The 13,470-nt window shown below is 37.9% G+C and overlaps 1 protein-coding gene across 1 annotated transcript in view; it reads left to right on the top strand.

Moving 5' to 3' along the window:
* LOC121319762 (copine-8) overlaps positions 1-13,470 on the top strand; it is a 139,102-nt gene that overhangs the window by 29,281 nt on the left and 96,351 nt on the right. The window contains exons 3-4 of the mRNA XM_041257552.1: positions 7,744-7,790; positions 11,603-11,706. Coding sequence (XP_041113486.1) covers positions 7,744-7,790; positions 11,603-11,706 — 151 coding nt within the window. The remainder of the gene's footprint in view (positions 1-7,743; positions 7,791-11,602; positions 11,707-13,470) is intronic.

Raw genomic sequence — 13,470 nt, 5'->3', positions numbered from 1 at the left:
TAAGGAGTTGCATTTTACAATTGAATCACTGACTCATTTTATTAAAACAAACTTTCCTTGAAAGATTTTTGCTAACCCCAGTGCAGCATGTTGTTTTAAAAGAAATAGGTCATACTTTCATAGTACAAAATTGACATACTTATATATATAGAAAAGGGCGTTGTCTGTACTTTTATTGCCAACTATGTCCTCTGACAAGAGGTCTATTGTGTGAAAACAATAAACAAAACAAAACAGAACTAAATTCTAACTCCCCTTTGGAGTCCTAACTACACCTTTTGTTTCAGTAACTACCTATTGGCCAGCTAAGCCGTTTAACGATATCTTAACAAGTGTTCACAGAATATAATACCTTCTTTCCTTTTTCTCTGATTCCAGCACACCACCCTCCCACTGATCTCCACCTTTTTACAGCCTAGAAACCCAACCAGTCTTTTAAAGCTGTTTTAAATACCTTATTTAATAAGCAGCAGGTGTGCCGCATTAATTAGACTAGCAACAGGTGTGCCGCATTAACCAACTGGGTTTATTTTTGATTGGCAAGGTTGAAAAACCCTCTGGGGTTTCTGGGTCATGTAGTCCTCCCCATGACCTTTTTCGCTTCAAGGACTACATTTATTCTTTACACTGTTACAGAGGATATAAACTGTGCACTATTTGTGGACCATCATATTGCCCCTCTATAAACTTTCCTTCATAGGAAGTATCACAATCTATATATATTATATATATATATATATATATATATATATATATATATATATATATATATATATATATATACACACACACACACACACATATATACACACACAGTGGTTTGCAGAAGTATTCACCCCCTACCAATAATGTCACACTTTGTTAAATTACAAATAATATAGGCACAGTTTTTCAAACAAACCTTTTTATTTAAAACTGTAGTGTTTAAACTGAACACTGTTATATGAGGAGAAGTTTAAATGTCAGCAAAACTTGCAAAGAAAATGTACAAAATGACATTTACTGGTTGCATAAGTATTCAGCCCCTTAAGTCAGTACTTGGTAGAAGCACCTTTAGCAGTAGTTACTGCGATGAGTCTTTTTTGGACAGGTCTGTACTAGCTTTGCACAGTAGGATGGTGACATTTTTACCCATTCTTCACAGGAAAATTGCTCCAGTTTTGATAAGTTTGTTGGGGATTGTCGATGGACTGCAATCTTCAAGTCTCGTCATAAATTTTCGATTGGATTCAAGTCAGACTGGGCCACTCCAGTGTAGCTTTGGCTTTGTGCTTTGGGTCATTATCCTGCTGAAATGTGAATTTCGTCACCAGTTTCAGAGTCTTGGCTGACTCAAACAGGTTTTCCTCAAGGATTAACCTGCACTGTACACCATCCATTCTCCCATCTATCCTGACAAGAGATAGATGAAGAGAAGCATCTCCATAACATGAGGCTGCCACCACCATGCTTGACAGTTGGGATGGTGTTGACTGGGTGATGTGCAGTGTTGGGCTTGCACCAGACGTAACGCTTGGAATTTAGACTGAAAAGTTAAACTGACCACAAAACCTTTTCCCACATGCTGCAGTATCATCTACATCCTTTTTCGCAAACTCCACACGTGCTTTAAAATGAGACTTTTTGAACAATGGCCTTTTTTTGACACCCGTCCATACAACAGGCCAGCTTTGTGTAGGGACCGGCTTATTGTTGATGTCTGAACACTGACTCCCATCTCAGACACAGAACTTTGCAGATCTCTCAAGGTCAGAGTGACATCCCGAACCAGTTTCCTGCTTGCCCGGCTATTCACTTTGGGGCCTGAGTAGCGTCTGAGTGGTATAATGCATCTTCCACTTCTTAATGATGGCCTTCACTGTGCTGAGAGGGATACTCAGCGCCTTTGGAATTTTCTTGTACCCTTCTCCTGCTCTGTGCCTCTCTAACACTATAACCCTGACTTGTTTTGAAAGCTCCTTGGTCTTCATGGTTGCTTTGTTGGAACACTATGTGAGTTGCAGCTTGAAAGTATTGATATACTACAAGTTAAACCACTTTGAGTACACATGGGCTGAAACCATTTCACAAATTTTGTGACCTTTCAAACAAATCATTTGCACTTGAGCTGATTTAGGGCTGTAGTAGCAAAGGGGTTGAATACTTATGCAACTGAGATGAATCTGTTTTTCTCTGTAAATCTTACTTCCTTATATTCTATATGCATTTTTTTAACTTTATCAATGTGGAGTATTTTATGTATATTCTAAATCTAATTTGAAAGTGTCGCGGAGTATGCTCAAGTGAAAACTTTGCAGGGGGGTGAATACTTCTGCAAACCATTGTGTGTGTGTGTGTGTGTGTGTGTGTGTGTGTGTGTGTGTGTGTGTGTGTGTGTGTGTATATATATATATATATATATATATATATATATATATATATATATATATATATATATATATATATATATTGTAAAAGCATGGGGGGGGGGGTGGTGCGGGGGACTTATTACATTTTAGGGTGCTCATGATCCTGTAAGGTTTCAATGGGAACTTGCAGCGTAACCAAGTGCTATAGTTTGTTCTGCACTTGTTTGGAACTGCCAAATCTACATTGTACTTCAGTGTGTCATCAGGATTTTTTTTTTTTGCTAGATCAATGGTCCTTCTCAAGTGAACTCTGTGTACTTGTTATGCTTTATTTCTTTCTCCGTAGTCACACTGTAAACATTTTAAAGAAGACTTATGAATAGATCTTTTATTTTGTTGCAGTGTATCTGTAGAAGTACTGTACAGTGGCTTGCGAAAGTATTGACCCCCTGTGGCATTTTTCCTATTTTGTTGCCTTACAGCCTGGAATTAAAATTAATTTTTTGGGGGTTTGTATCATTTGATTTACACAACATGCCTACCACTTTGAAGATGCAAAATATTTTTTATTGTGAAACAAACAAGAAATAAGACAAAAAAACAGAAAACTTGAGCGTGCATAAGTATTCACCCCCCCAAAGTCAATACTTTGTAGAGCCACCTTTTGCAGCAATTACAGCTACAAGTCTCTTGGGGTATATATCTATAAGCTTGGCACATCTAGCCACTGGGATTTTTGCCCATTCTTCAAGGCAAAACTGCTCCAGCGCCTTCAAGTTGGATGGGTTCCGCTGGTGTACAACAATGTTTAAGTCATACCACAGATTCTCAATTGGATTGAGGTCTGGGCTTTGACTAGGCCTTTCCAAGACATTTAAATGTTTCCCCTTAAACCACTCGAGTGTTGCTTTAGCAGTATGCTTAGGGTCATTGTCCTGCTGGAAGGTGAACCTCCGTCCCAGTCTCAAATCTCTGGAAGACTGAAACAGGTTTCCCTCAAGAATTTCCCTGTATTTAGTGCCATCCATCATTCCTTCAGTTCTGACCAGTTTCCCAGTCCCTGCTGATGAAAAACATCCCCACAGCATGATGCTGCCACCACCATGCTTCACTGTGGGGATGGTGTTCTTGGGGTGATGAGAGGTGTTGTGTTTGCGCCAGACATAGCGTTTTCCTTGATGGCAAAAAAGCTCAATTTTAGTCTCATCTGTCCAGAGTACCTTCTTCCATATGTTTGGGGAGTCTCCCACATGCCTTTTGGCAAACACCAAACGTGTTTGCTTATTTTTTTCTTTAAGCAATGGCTTTTTTCTGGCCACTCTTCCGTAAAGCCCAGCTCTGTGGAGTGTACGGCTTAAAGTGGTCCTATGGACAGATACTCCAATCTCCGCTGTGGAGCTTTGCAGATCCTTCAGGGTTATCTTTGGTCTCTTTGTTGCCTCTCTGATTAATACCCTCCTTGCCTGGTCCGTGAGTTTTGGTGGGCGGCCCTCTCTTGCCAGGTTTGTTGTGGTGCCATATTCTTTCCATTTTTTTAATAATGGCTTTAATGGTGTTCCGTGGGATGTTCAAAGTTTGGGATATTTTTTTATAACCCAACCCTGATCTGTACTTCTCCACGACTTTGCCCCTGACCTGTTTGGAGAGCCCCTTGGTCTTCATGGTGCCGCTTGCTTGGTGGTGCCCCTTGCTTAGTGGTGTTGCAGACTCTGGGGCCTTTCAGAACAGGTGTATATACTGAGATCATGTGACACTTAGATTGCACACAGGTGGACTTTATTTAACTAATTATGTGACTTCTGAAGGTAATTGGTTGCACCAGATCTTATTTAGAGGCTTAATAGCAAAGGGGGTGAATACATGTGCATGCACCACTTTTCCCTTATTTATTTTGTAGAATTTTTTGAAAGTTATTTTTTTCATTTCACTTCACCAATTTGGACTATTTTGTGTATGTCCATTACATGAAATCCAAATAAAAATCAATTTTAATTCCAGGTTGTAAGGCAACAAAATAGGAAAAATGCCAAGGGGGGTCAATACTTTCGCAAGCCACTGTATATACTGTTTTAGAATAGGCTGTATTCACACTGAGTTTGTTTGGGGGGATGGTTCTGTGTGTGTGGAATGTAGTGTGAACAACAAAGTTCACTTAGCAAGCAAACCGAAGAGAGTCTACCTGCAGAGGTGGTCTCAGTTTGTTTGGCAAGTGAACTGAGTTCAGTTCACTTGCTAAACTTCAATGTGAACATGGGAACAGTTCTGTTGCACACAGGAAAAAACCTTAAACGTTGGCGTTTGTAACTAGATGAGCAGAAAGTGAAGTTTCACAGTTGTTTTTGTTTAGTTGGTTGGTAGCATTGCATTTCTTGTGTTCTGCAAAAGTTGTCAAGGGGAACAATATGGACAGTGAAAGGACAAGGAAACAAGAACCCCTAAATGCCAAACTTGACAAACAGTGGTCTCCCGCCAGCTTCTGTACTTTCCTCCAGTGCTTGCATCAACAGCGATAAAAATATATAAAAAATTAAAACACATGCTGACAAAAAACAGAATAATCCCCTAATCACTGCTATCTTAAAAAGGTCCCAAGATGCACTGCACAGTGTAAACATCCAGTTAACTAATCATAGTAAAAACTAAACGAGTTCACTTGCAAATTTCAATCTGAAACCAAATTAACAGTCTTGAAACAACATGGAAATGAACCTAAAAAACTAACTCTGTATGAATTTTCTTATTTTAAAACAAAGGAACTGAACTGAACTAATGTGAACATGACCGGAGCTCTGCCCTGTATAGATTGGCAGGGATGGGGTTAAATTCCCCTACCTACCTGGGTTTATTGTGTTCGGGTGGCTGGGGTTGATTGGGGTAATTAACGATCAATTAGCACCCAGCCACCTGACATAAAAGGAGGCCTTCACTTTCCATTAGGGAGAGGAGGGAGCTGAGGAAGCAAGCTAATGGGTGTGTTTGCTGGGTTTTTTTTTTTTTTTTGGTTTGCTGGTTTATTTTTTTAGATTTTCTGATCCAGTGAAGGCATCGCCCAGCCTGGAAACCTTTATTTTTGTAAGTTTTGCTTTGTGTTTTGTTATTTGTTTATAAATACCTTTGTTTTGGCCGTTGTGCCCTTTTATTTTGTCCGTTTAATTGTTAATAAAAGTATTATTTTTTTGAACTGCAGTCTGTCTCTGGGCCTCTATCCACTTGCCAGCCTGTCACACTGATATCTCGTGCAAAAAATTAATTGGTCCACAGAATAACACTCCATGACAGCTAATGTAATTCATGTATAGTATAGAGGAACATTGTTTTGTTTGGGAAATACAGCATGCTGGATTCAAGTTATCTGCAATTAGCCATAGAACAGAATTAGCACAAGCAGTGGCAATCAATTTACACATAAAAAGTGTTTGAAATGATGAATTGTTGCTGGGCTCAGATTACTAAAATAGATGTGTGTCCATCTAACATGTAACACATCAGTGATTTAGAGTGGTGATAAGGAAAACAATAATCTGACATAATTGCAGGTGGCACAATTGGTTCCTCTGGAAAGTGGATTGTTTTGTATAGTAGATCTAGTAGGAAATGAAAAAAAAGTGTATGATTGAAATGATTTGCATATAGATGAAAAAGTCCTAGATTTTATATTCAAACAAAAGGGAGAAGAAATTTTGTTTTTTGTGTCTATTTTGTAAGATGTGTGGGTGGATTCAAAAGTTTCCACTATATGGTAGGTATTGTGATGTTGAAGGTTGTCATTATGACGGATGTACTGCTTTAAAGCGAAGGCATGAAAAGGCACTGCTTCCATGTTTGTTTAGAACATGGCAGATGTTCATGTGCAATAAAGATAAACGAAATCAATGAAAAATGTAATTTGGTTGAGACATATGCTGAAGCAGTTACATGTGTCACTGTTTCAGTGTTAGACACTTACAGCTGTTTTATAGTGGTATAATCACTTTTGGCAATGCAGAGAAAGTGTTAAGCCCCTTTCACTCTGGTATACTCTGCCCAGGTCAGGACCCGGCGTCAGGCGGGTTGGCTACGTGATTTGACACTGATTTTGATAAAGCAGGGTCGACCTTGGTTACAGAAGTAAATGCGCAATGTTCATACTAATGCCAAAGATGCAGCTTGTTACGGACGCTTCAATTCAAGCTTCTCTCGATCGAACCATCGGCCCAAATGTCGATTAGAGTAAATGTTTCTTCATCTGTTGCAATCTGGCTCATTGTGTGTCTCAATCAACAAAAATATGGCTAAACAGAATAAACATAAATGTTCCTTGCGGAAGTGAAACCTTCATGCAGGCATGCTTGTTTGTTATTTTTTGTTGGCTTATGAACGGCCATCATGCATTTTGTCTTGCTCGAGCCGGGTCAAAGCATGTCAACCCACATCCTGAGGGTACGACCCAGGTACATGGTTTCACACTATGTGGGATTGCGACCCAGGTAGCCAGAGCCCTGGTTGAGACCCAGGTAGAAGTGCCAGTGTGAAAGGGGCTTTAGCGATGACCCACCTCCCAGTAAGCCAGCAAAACTATGTAGAGTCGTAGCAACAGTGACTGTGCTGGCTCTGCAGAAAATATCATCAAAGAATAATTTGAATCTGCTTGAGATGGATCTCAAAGCAGATCAGAGTTTTCAAAGGCATTCCTTGTCGGCATATGGCAGGAGATGCTTTGCTCCAACCAGATGGAAGAGGCTGTCTTCTTTGATCTCATTGTCCACCACAGAGACCAAACCATGATACAGAAATCAAACAAGGTGCCCTTACATGGTTCCAAGGGTACCTAAATCATTCTGTTGTACCTGGGTGACGCCTGAACTTATAACATGGGACAAGTTCTGTACTGGATGTGTCAGTTCGGGGGAGAGTAACTTAGCTGGTACCAAAGTTATTTGTAATAAAGGACTTCATGAAAATAGCTAATAGTTTATATTGTAGTGTCACAAAATAACTTCACCTGCAAAACACTGTTTTCAGCTTGCTTTATCTGTAGTTAGAGTCATGCAGAATGGCATAATGAACCAACTATTAGGAGACACAGCACTGAACGTGGTTCAAATAATTCTGTACCTTTTTCCAAAGCATTGCAGTTGGTAGTACAGTACATTTGTGATCTTTTAAATAGATTTTTAATGTATAATAAATGACACTGACTAATCTTTTTTTTTTTTTTTTTTTTTTTTTTTTTTTTTACCATTGCCATTTTGCTGTATCCCAAGTGACTTTTGTCCGAACAGGACATAAAATTATACTAGTTCTCAATATCTGTCGTACAGACTGCTGTACTTTCATATCTTTGATTAATAGTATCTTAAGATGCTAATATACTCTTATTTACTTAATATACTCTAATATACTTTTATTTTTGCAGTTTGTGTTCTGTATACACAAGGAGTTGGAAACAAAGAATGGAGAGAAGTAAGTACAATAGAATCCGCCGCATTCAAATATGCTTATTTAATATTATGGTCATTATTGTACTCTTGAAATAGATAGATTTCAGTAATATTGAATTTTTTTTTTTGCGATTTTGTATTGAATAAGTAACAGAATTAAGTGGTAGCTTTTAATATTAATTAAATATAATGGCCTATCATATACTGTTTGTATAAAAAAAAAACTGACTGTACACTGTTTAATGTAATAAAAAAACAAACGAAAATAAATCCCAGAGTGACTACAGATATCTGGGGAGTGGTCAAAATGACATGCAGAGCGGGTTACATCAAATCATGTTTTTATTATGGCCAGAAGAGCAACCTGGTACAGACACTGAACGAAATGTCACAGTTATCTTGACTAATGTACCGTTGTTGTATAGAATCAGTTTGTATAACATTTTTTATTCCAGTCATTACATCCTGGTGACATTTTTAAAAATGAGAAATTAAAAGCACCACTGACCTCTGTAGAGCACTTAAACTAATGCTGATGATACACCAGAGAGAGTGTAACCATTAGCCCCCACCCCCCCACCCCACCCCAACATGAGTTGGATTATTATGAGCATATATATATCATAGCAAGTTAACAATAACATACACATTTTCTCATTAAAAATAACATACATGAAATGCATACTGCTGCTTGCACTGTAGTTTTCCATTAACACTTTCAAAAACCTTTTGTTTCACAAATCTTTTAGCTTATTTAAAAGATAACCCTTTTTGTGTTTACCCTTGCACTAAAAAAAAAAAAACTCATCTAAGCTAGAGGCCTTCACTTCAAACTCTGACATTTATTTGTTAAAAGCCAGCTGTTTTGACAGAATGGAAACTGTAGAAGAATATTAAGTCAGACTGACTTGCTCTTATATGCTTGAAGAAGCCAGCATACACAACATATTTCATTTACATAAGACTAATTGAAAATACTGTTCAACATATAAAAAAAAGAAATACTGGATGGGATCTATTGATGTAGTTGTGATTTTACTTAGTCAGAGGTAAGCTTGACAGTCCTGTTAGTCCTTTTCGATAATTGCTTCAAGTTTCTCCAATGGTATTACATGTCTAACACTGTGTACTATAGACCTGCATACCCATCTGGGAATTATACAGTGGTGTTTATAAATGTTTGAGGAATACTGAACATATATTAGCTGGCTAACACTGTGTATATTCTTAAGCTTGCTATGGACACTCCCTACCAGACTAGAAAGATTTGTGAAGCAGTTGTTAGAAGGATATAAACAGTGTGCCCAGACTGTGATAGTGTTTTCCTTCATATCTATTTACATTTCCTTTTCATTCTGTGATGTATTATATGTTGTATTCATTTAGTTTAGTTCCCAAAGTCAGCATTTTTTGACTCACATGTGAAGGTTTGTTCAGTTTATGTACATATGGATTTGTGTTACTTACCTATGGTGTATGACATGTTTTTCTATGGTAAATTGATTTTCTTATAGGTAAAAACCTTGACCAGTGTTTTGCTGGTGTAACTGATCAAGTTTCTCATGAAGTCTAATGCTGTAGTGATTTCTAAATTACAAATATTAACGTGTCCTCTCCTGATGCTATTTTATGAATGTGGCATATATCTTCTTTGCCCATAGGTATAAACTAGGAGAAATTAGTTTCATTTGCAGGTTGCTACTTTCAGCTGCACTATTCACTGTTAATTATAGTTCCACTCTACTGGTAACGAGAATGTGGGTCACATTTATTGAACTTGTGTTACTGTATTGCAATGTACAGTATAAAGACAATGTCAAGTAGTATGACAGTTACTTAACTAGCTATAATGATAAACTACCATGTTTATAAGAGCAAAGCTGAGAATGAACGAAAGAAACAAAGTTGTAGATAACTGTGGCAAAGTGCTTACCAGTGTGCAGGGTCCAGGTGGTCAATAAACAGACAGACAACGATAATCCAGGTGCAGTGGTGTTTTATTTTGTATAATCCAATGGTCTGTTGACAACAACAGCAGTAAATAATAACAATGATAAGCAATACAGTGCCGTGTATTGCTTTACTGTAATCCGCAGGATAGTCCCGAAATAATAATAGTCCTGATTTTTTACACTCACATAACACAAACACAAACACAAACCCACAATGTATGCTGTAGTGTTCGTAGTGCAAATACAGTTTATTGTGCAAACAAATTGAAGTATTGTCCGGATTTAGTGCTGGCCTTTGGCGACAGCTCCGGATCGTGTTTCAGCTGTCTAAATAATAACAAACAGTATTTTTAGACAATACAAAAAAACAAAGAAAACACTTATTATAACACAGGTTTCTCTTCTGGTTCACGTTTAACCATTACAAAGGAAAAGATCACATTGCTCCATCCCCTTTTTTTACCATCTATCATGACCCCTTGGTTAACGAGTGAAACAGCTTCTCCAGTCTGTGGCTGCCACATCGTTTCCCTTCTGGGACGATGATTTAGCTTCGCCTCCTTTCTAGATGACTAACTTCTGCCTAACCCTGGGAATTAATTGTCTGGCCACCCAGCCCAGGGTACTCTGTTCCCTTTACACAGCACCCTCACAGGTCGGGAGGGAAATGTATCACCAAAAAATAACTTTGTCTCTCACAATAACACATCACTTGGAAAGGAAATACAGAAAAATAAGCATTGCAAAATATCAATTAAAACAACCACTGTGATACATAGGGCGTGGGTTTGTGTAAGATAGAGTCATGACATATTCTGCAGTAATAAAGGGTAAAATCAGAGGATTAATGTCAGAGGGATTACTAATTGAATGTCATTGTGGAAGGGTGGTGGGCAATTCACTGACACACACTTTATTTGTAACGCCGCTCAGCTGCACTGATTTATTTTTACTTTAACCACAGGGTTACCAATATAGGTAGACAGTCCAGTGGCCATACAAGTGCTCAAAATAATAATGAAAACAAAAGTCACAAATAAAAAGGGAAAACAAAACACTACTAACAAAACTATAAAATAAAGGTGCTGCACTCTGCCCGCACGGTCCGGGTATCCGTCTTACACTCTACCATTCCCTCAGACTATGGGCTATACTTTTGGAGTCTGCCCATGGTTTCTCCGTTACCCCTATATTTCTTTTCTTTTCTTGTTTTGTCCTTTTCTTTTTGTTTTCCTTCTCCGGCCATTCTGCCTGGCAATACAGCTTTCGCTCACTTGCTTGTCGTCCCATAGGGGCCGAGCCGAGAAAACAACAGAGCGTCTTTTTATAGGCCCAGCAATCCCCCAAGGCCCGCCTCCCAACCATTCAGAGAGCGGGAGAGACCACACACCCTCGTCCCACCTCTCCATGTCATTGCCATGACTGAAAGACTGATCTTATCGGTTACTGCCCTCTTCCTGCTGAACCAAGTATGCGCCACACAGTCAGCACAGCTCTCCCCTGGTACAGTCATCCTCAGAGATTTTTAGACCTATCTGTTTAAATACATTAGCATAAATTTTGATTCGAGATGGACCGTCCCACTCTTTTAAATTAATACCACTAGGACGCTGCAGTTGCTCGTGAGAAAACATATAAAGGTATAGTTTTTATAAGTTTAACAGTACTTTAACTGCAAACATGACTAGGGCCCTATATTCCAAACATTTAAAACGATACCTGGAGTTACAGGGCATGTTCTCAATGTTTTAGTTCATCTTTTGACAGGTCAGTAATTCTTCATTCAGTTCACTGTAACTGTTACAGCAGATTATGCATACTATATATATATATATATATATATTATTCAAATTGTATGATACTTATTTTATCTGTTTTGTAGTATGGAAGAACAGAAGCTATTGACAACACTTTGAATCCTGATTTCGTAAAGAAATTTATGCTGGACTATTTCTTTGAAGAGAGACAGAACCTCCGGTTTGATTTGTAAGTAAATACTCAAGTATGTTATATTTTTACAGTGTTCATTAGAAACAAGTTGAGTGGGAATGACAAACACATGCCTTCTATAATTTGGGGGATTTTGTTGGAACTAAACCCCTGAAAAATATTCAGTTTTGTCTTAATGGTTATCATGTTTTATGAATTTCTGGCAGATTAAATAGTTATTTAATTGTCTTAATGTAAGACTTCTCTTGTTGTTTCACTGTGGTGCTCAAAATGTAACATTTTAATACATATGATTTCTTTAATTACTAAACATGCATGTGCAATGTCATTATACAAATAATTAAAAATCTGTAGAACGTGTCATAATAATATTGGTACCTCAGAATAATACAATGGAGAACTAGCAAATAAAACAGTAAAGACTTGTTCCCATGTGAAATACAAACAGAACACTAAACTTCTATTGCAGTGCAGCTTAGGAACCGGAGTGATACAATGAGTTTTCAAATGCAAGGAAGCAGGATGCTCACTTTTTGAAAATTAGAAATATTACGTTCTGTCATTTAGTATTTCATATTATGTGTTTATTTTTTGCTCAGTACAATATTTGTTTTATTCTCCATTTCTGCTTAGATCGTTATTCATTTGGCCTGGTAAATGGTGAATTATGCAAATCACTAATGGATATAAAAAAAGAAAAAAATATATTATGACAGTGTAGATTGTTTGAAGTATCTGTTTAATGCATATATGGTGTATATGCAAGTGTGGTAATGCATTAGGGCTAGAATGCTAATGTTCTAAGGAGCCCTTTTAATGAAGTAAAAGATAAAATGTGGCTGCCCTTTACATGAATCACTGTCAGAATTGACAGCACTGTGTGGTTATTGAGTCCCCCCCCCATACAGTATTGCTGTTTTATGACCAACTCCTCTTTTACCTGTAACCCAGCCTAAAATGAAACCCTCAGGCAGTTAAGCAAGCAGAACATCATGCTGGGAATTCCAAATTGAAGCTTGTGAAATGTGTCTGTGTCACAAAGACGGCTGCAGTGGGTGACGGCAGACCAGAACAAGGATCCAACAAATAAACAATAGAGGGGTGGAGTTTAGCGATTGGTGTCATTCAGCATTTAATAATGAACAGACAGAAAATAAACGGTTGTAAATACAAACAAAACACAGGATACGGCACTTTCGCCAAAATAAATAGACAAACAAAACAGACTACACAGACAAACACGGTTAGCTGATATTTTAACTATCACTTTGATTATTACCTCCATCTCCAATCCCGTTCTCTACTCTCCGAACACACAACCCAGAGTGAGTGAAAACATGCTGCTTTTATGCAGCTGTACTGAGACTCGATTGCTAATCAATCATTCAGTTGGAGTCCTGGTACAACTGCACGTGAATTAATAAAGTGCAATTCCCTGTGCTTGCATATTATTACATTTTACCTGCACATGAAGTGCTGTGCAATCCTTGTGCTTAAATATAAATATACATTTTAAACAAAACTTGTGTTCCACAGACCCATTTATGTCCCATGTACCAATGACTATACACCAACATTAACACACAACATATAACACTGAAATACACAGGTGCGGGCAACATTGCCACAGTCTACCATTGAATTTATTGGTTGTGTGTACAAACAAATAAAAGAGCACTAAAAAGCACTCACTACACAAATATTGTAAAGCTGCGTGTTGTTTTTATGACAATGAAGGGCATAATCATGTTATTTAAACGTGCTGCCATGCACGGCTTGGCGGCTATGCTCTGAATGGTT

This window comes from Polyodon spathula, chromosome 8 (genome assembly GCF_017654505.1).
Source record: "Polyodon spathula isolate WHYD16114869_AA chromosome 8, ASM1765450v1, whole genome shotgun sequence".
Lineage (NCBI taxonomy): Eukaryota > Metazoa > Chordata > Actinopteri > Acipenseriformes > Polyodontidae > Polyodon > Polyodon spathula.
This window is presented reverse-complemented; position numbering and strand designations above follow the sequence as displayed.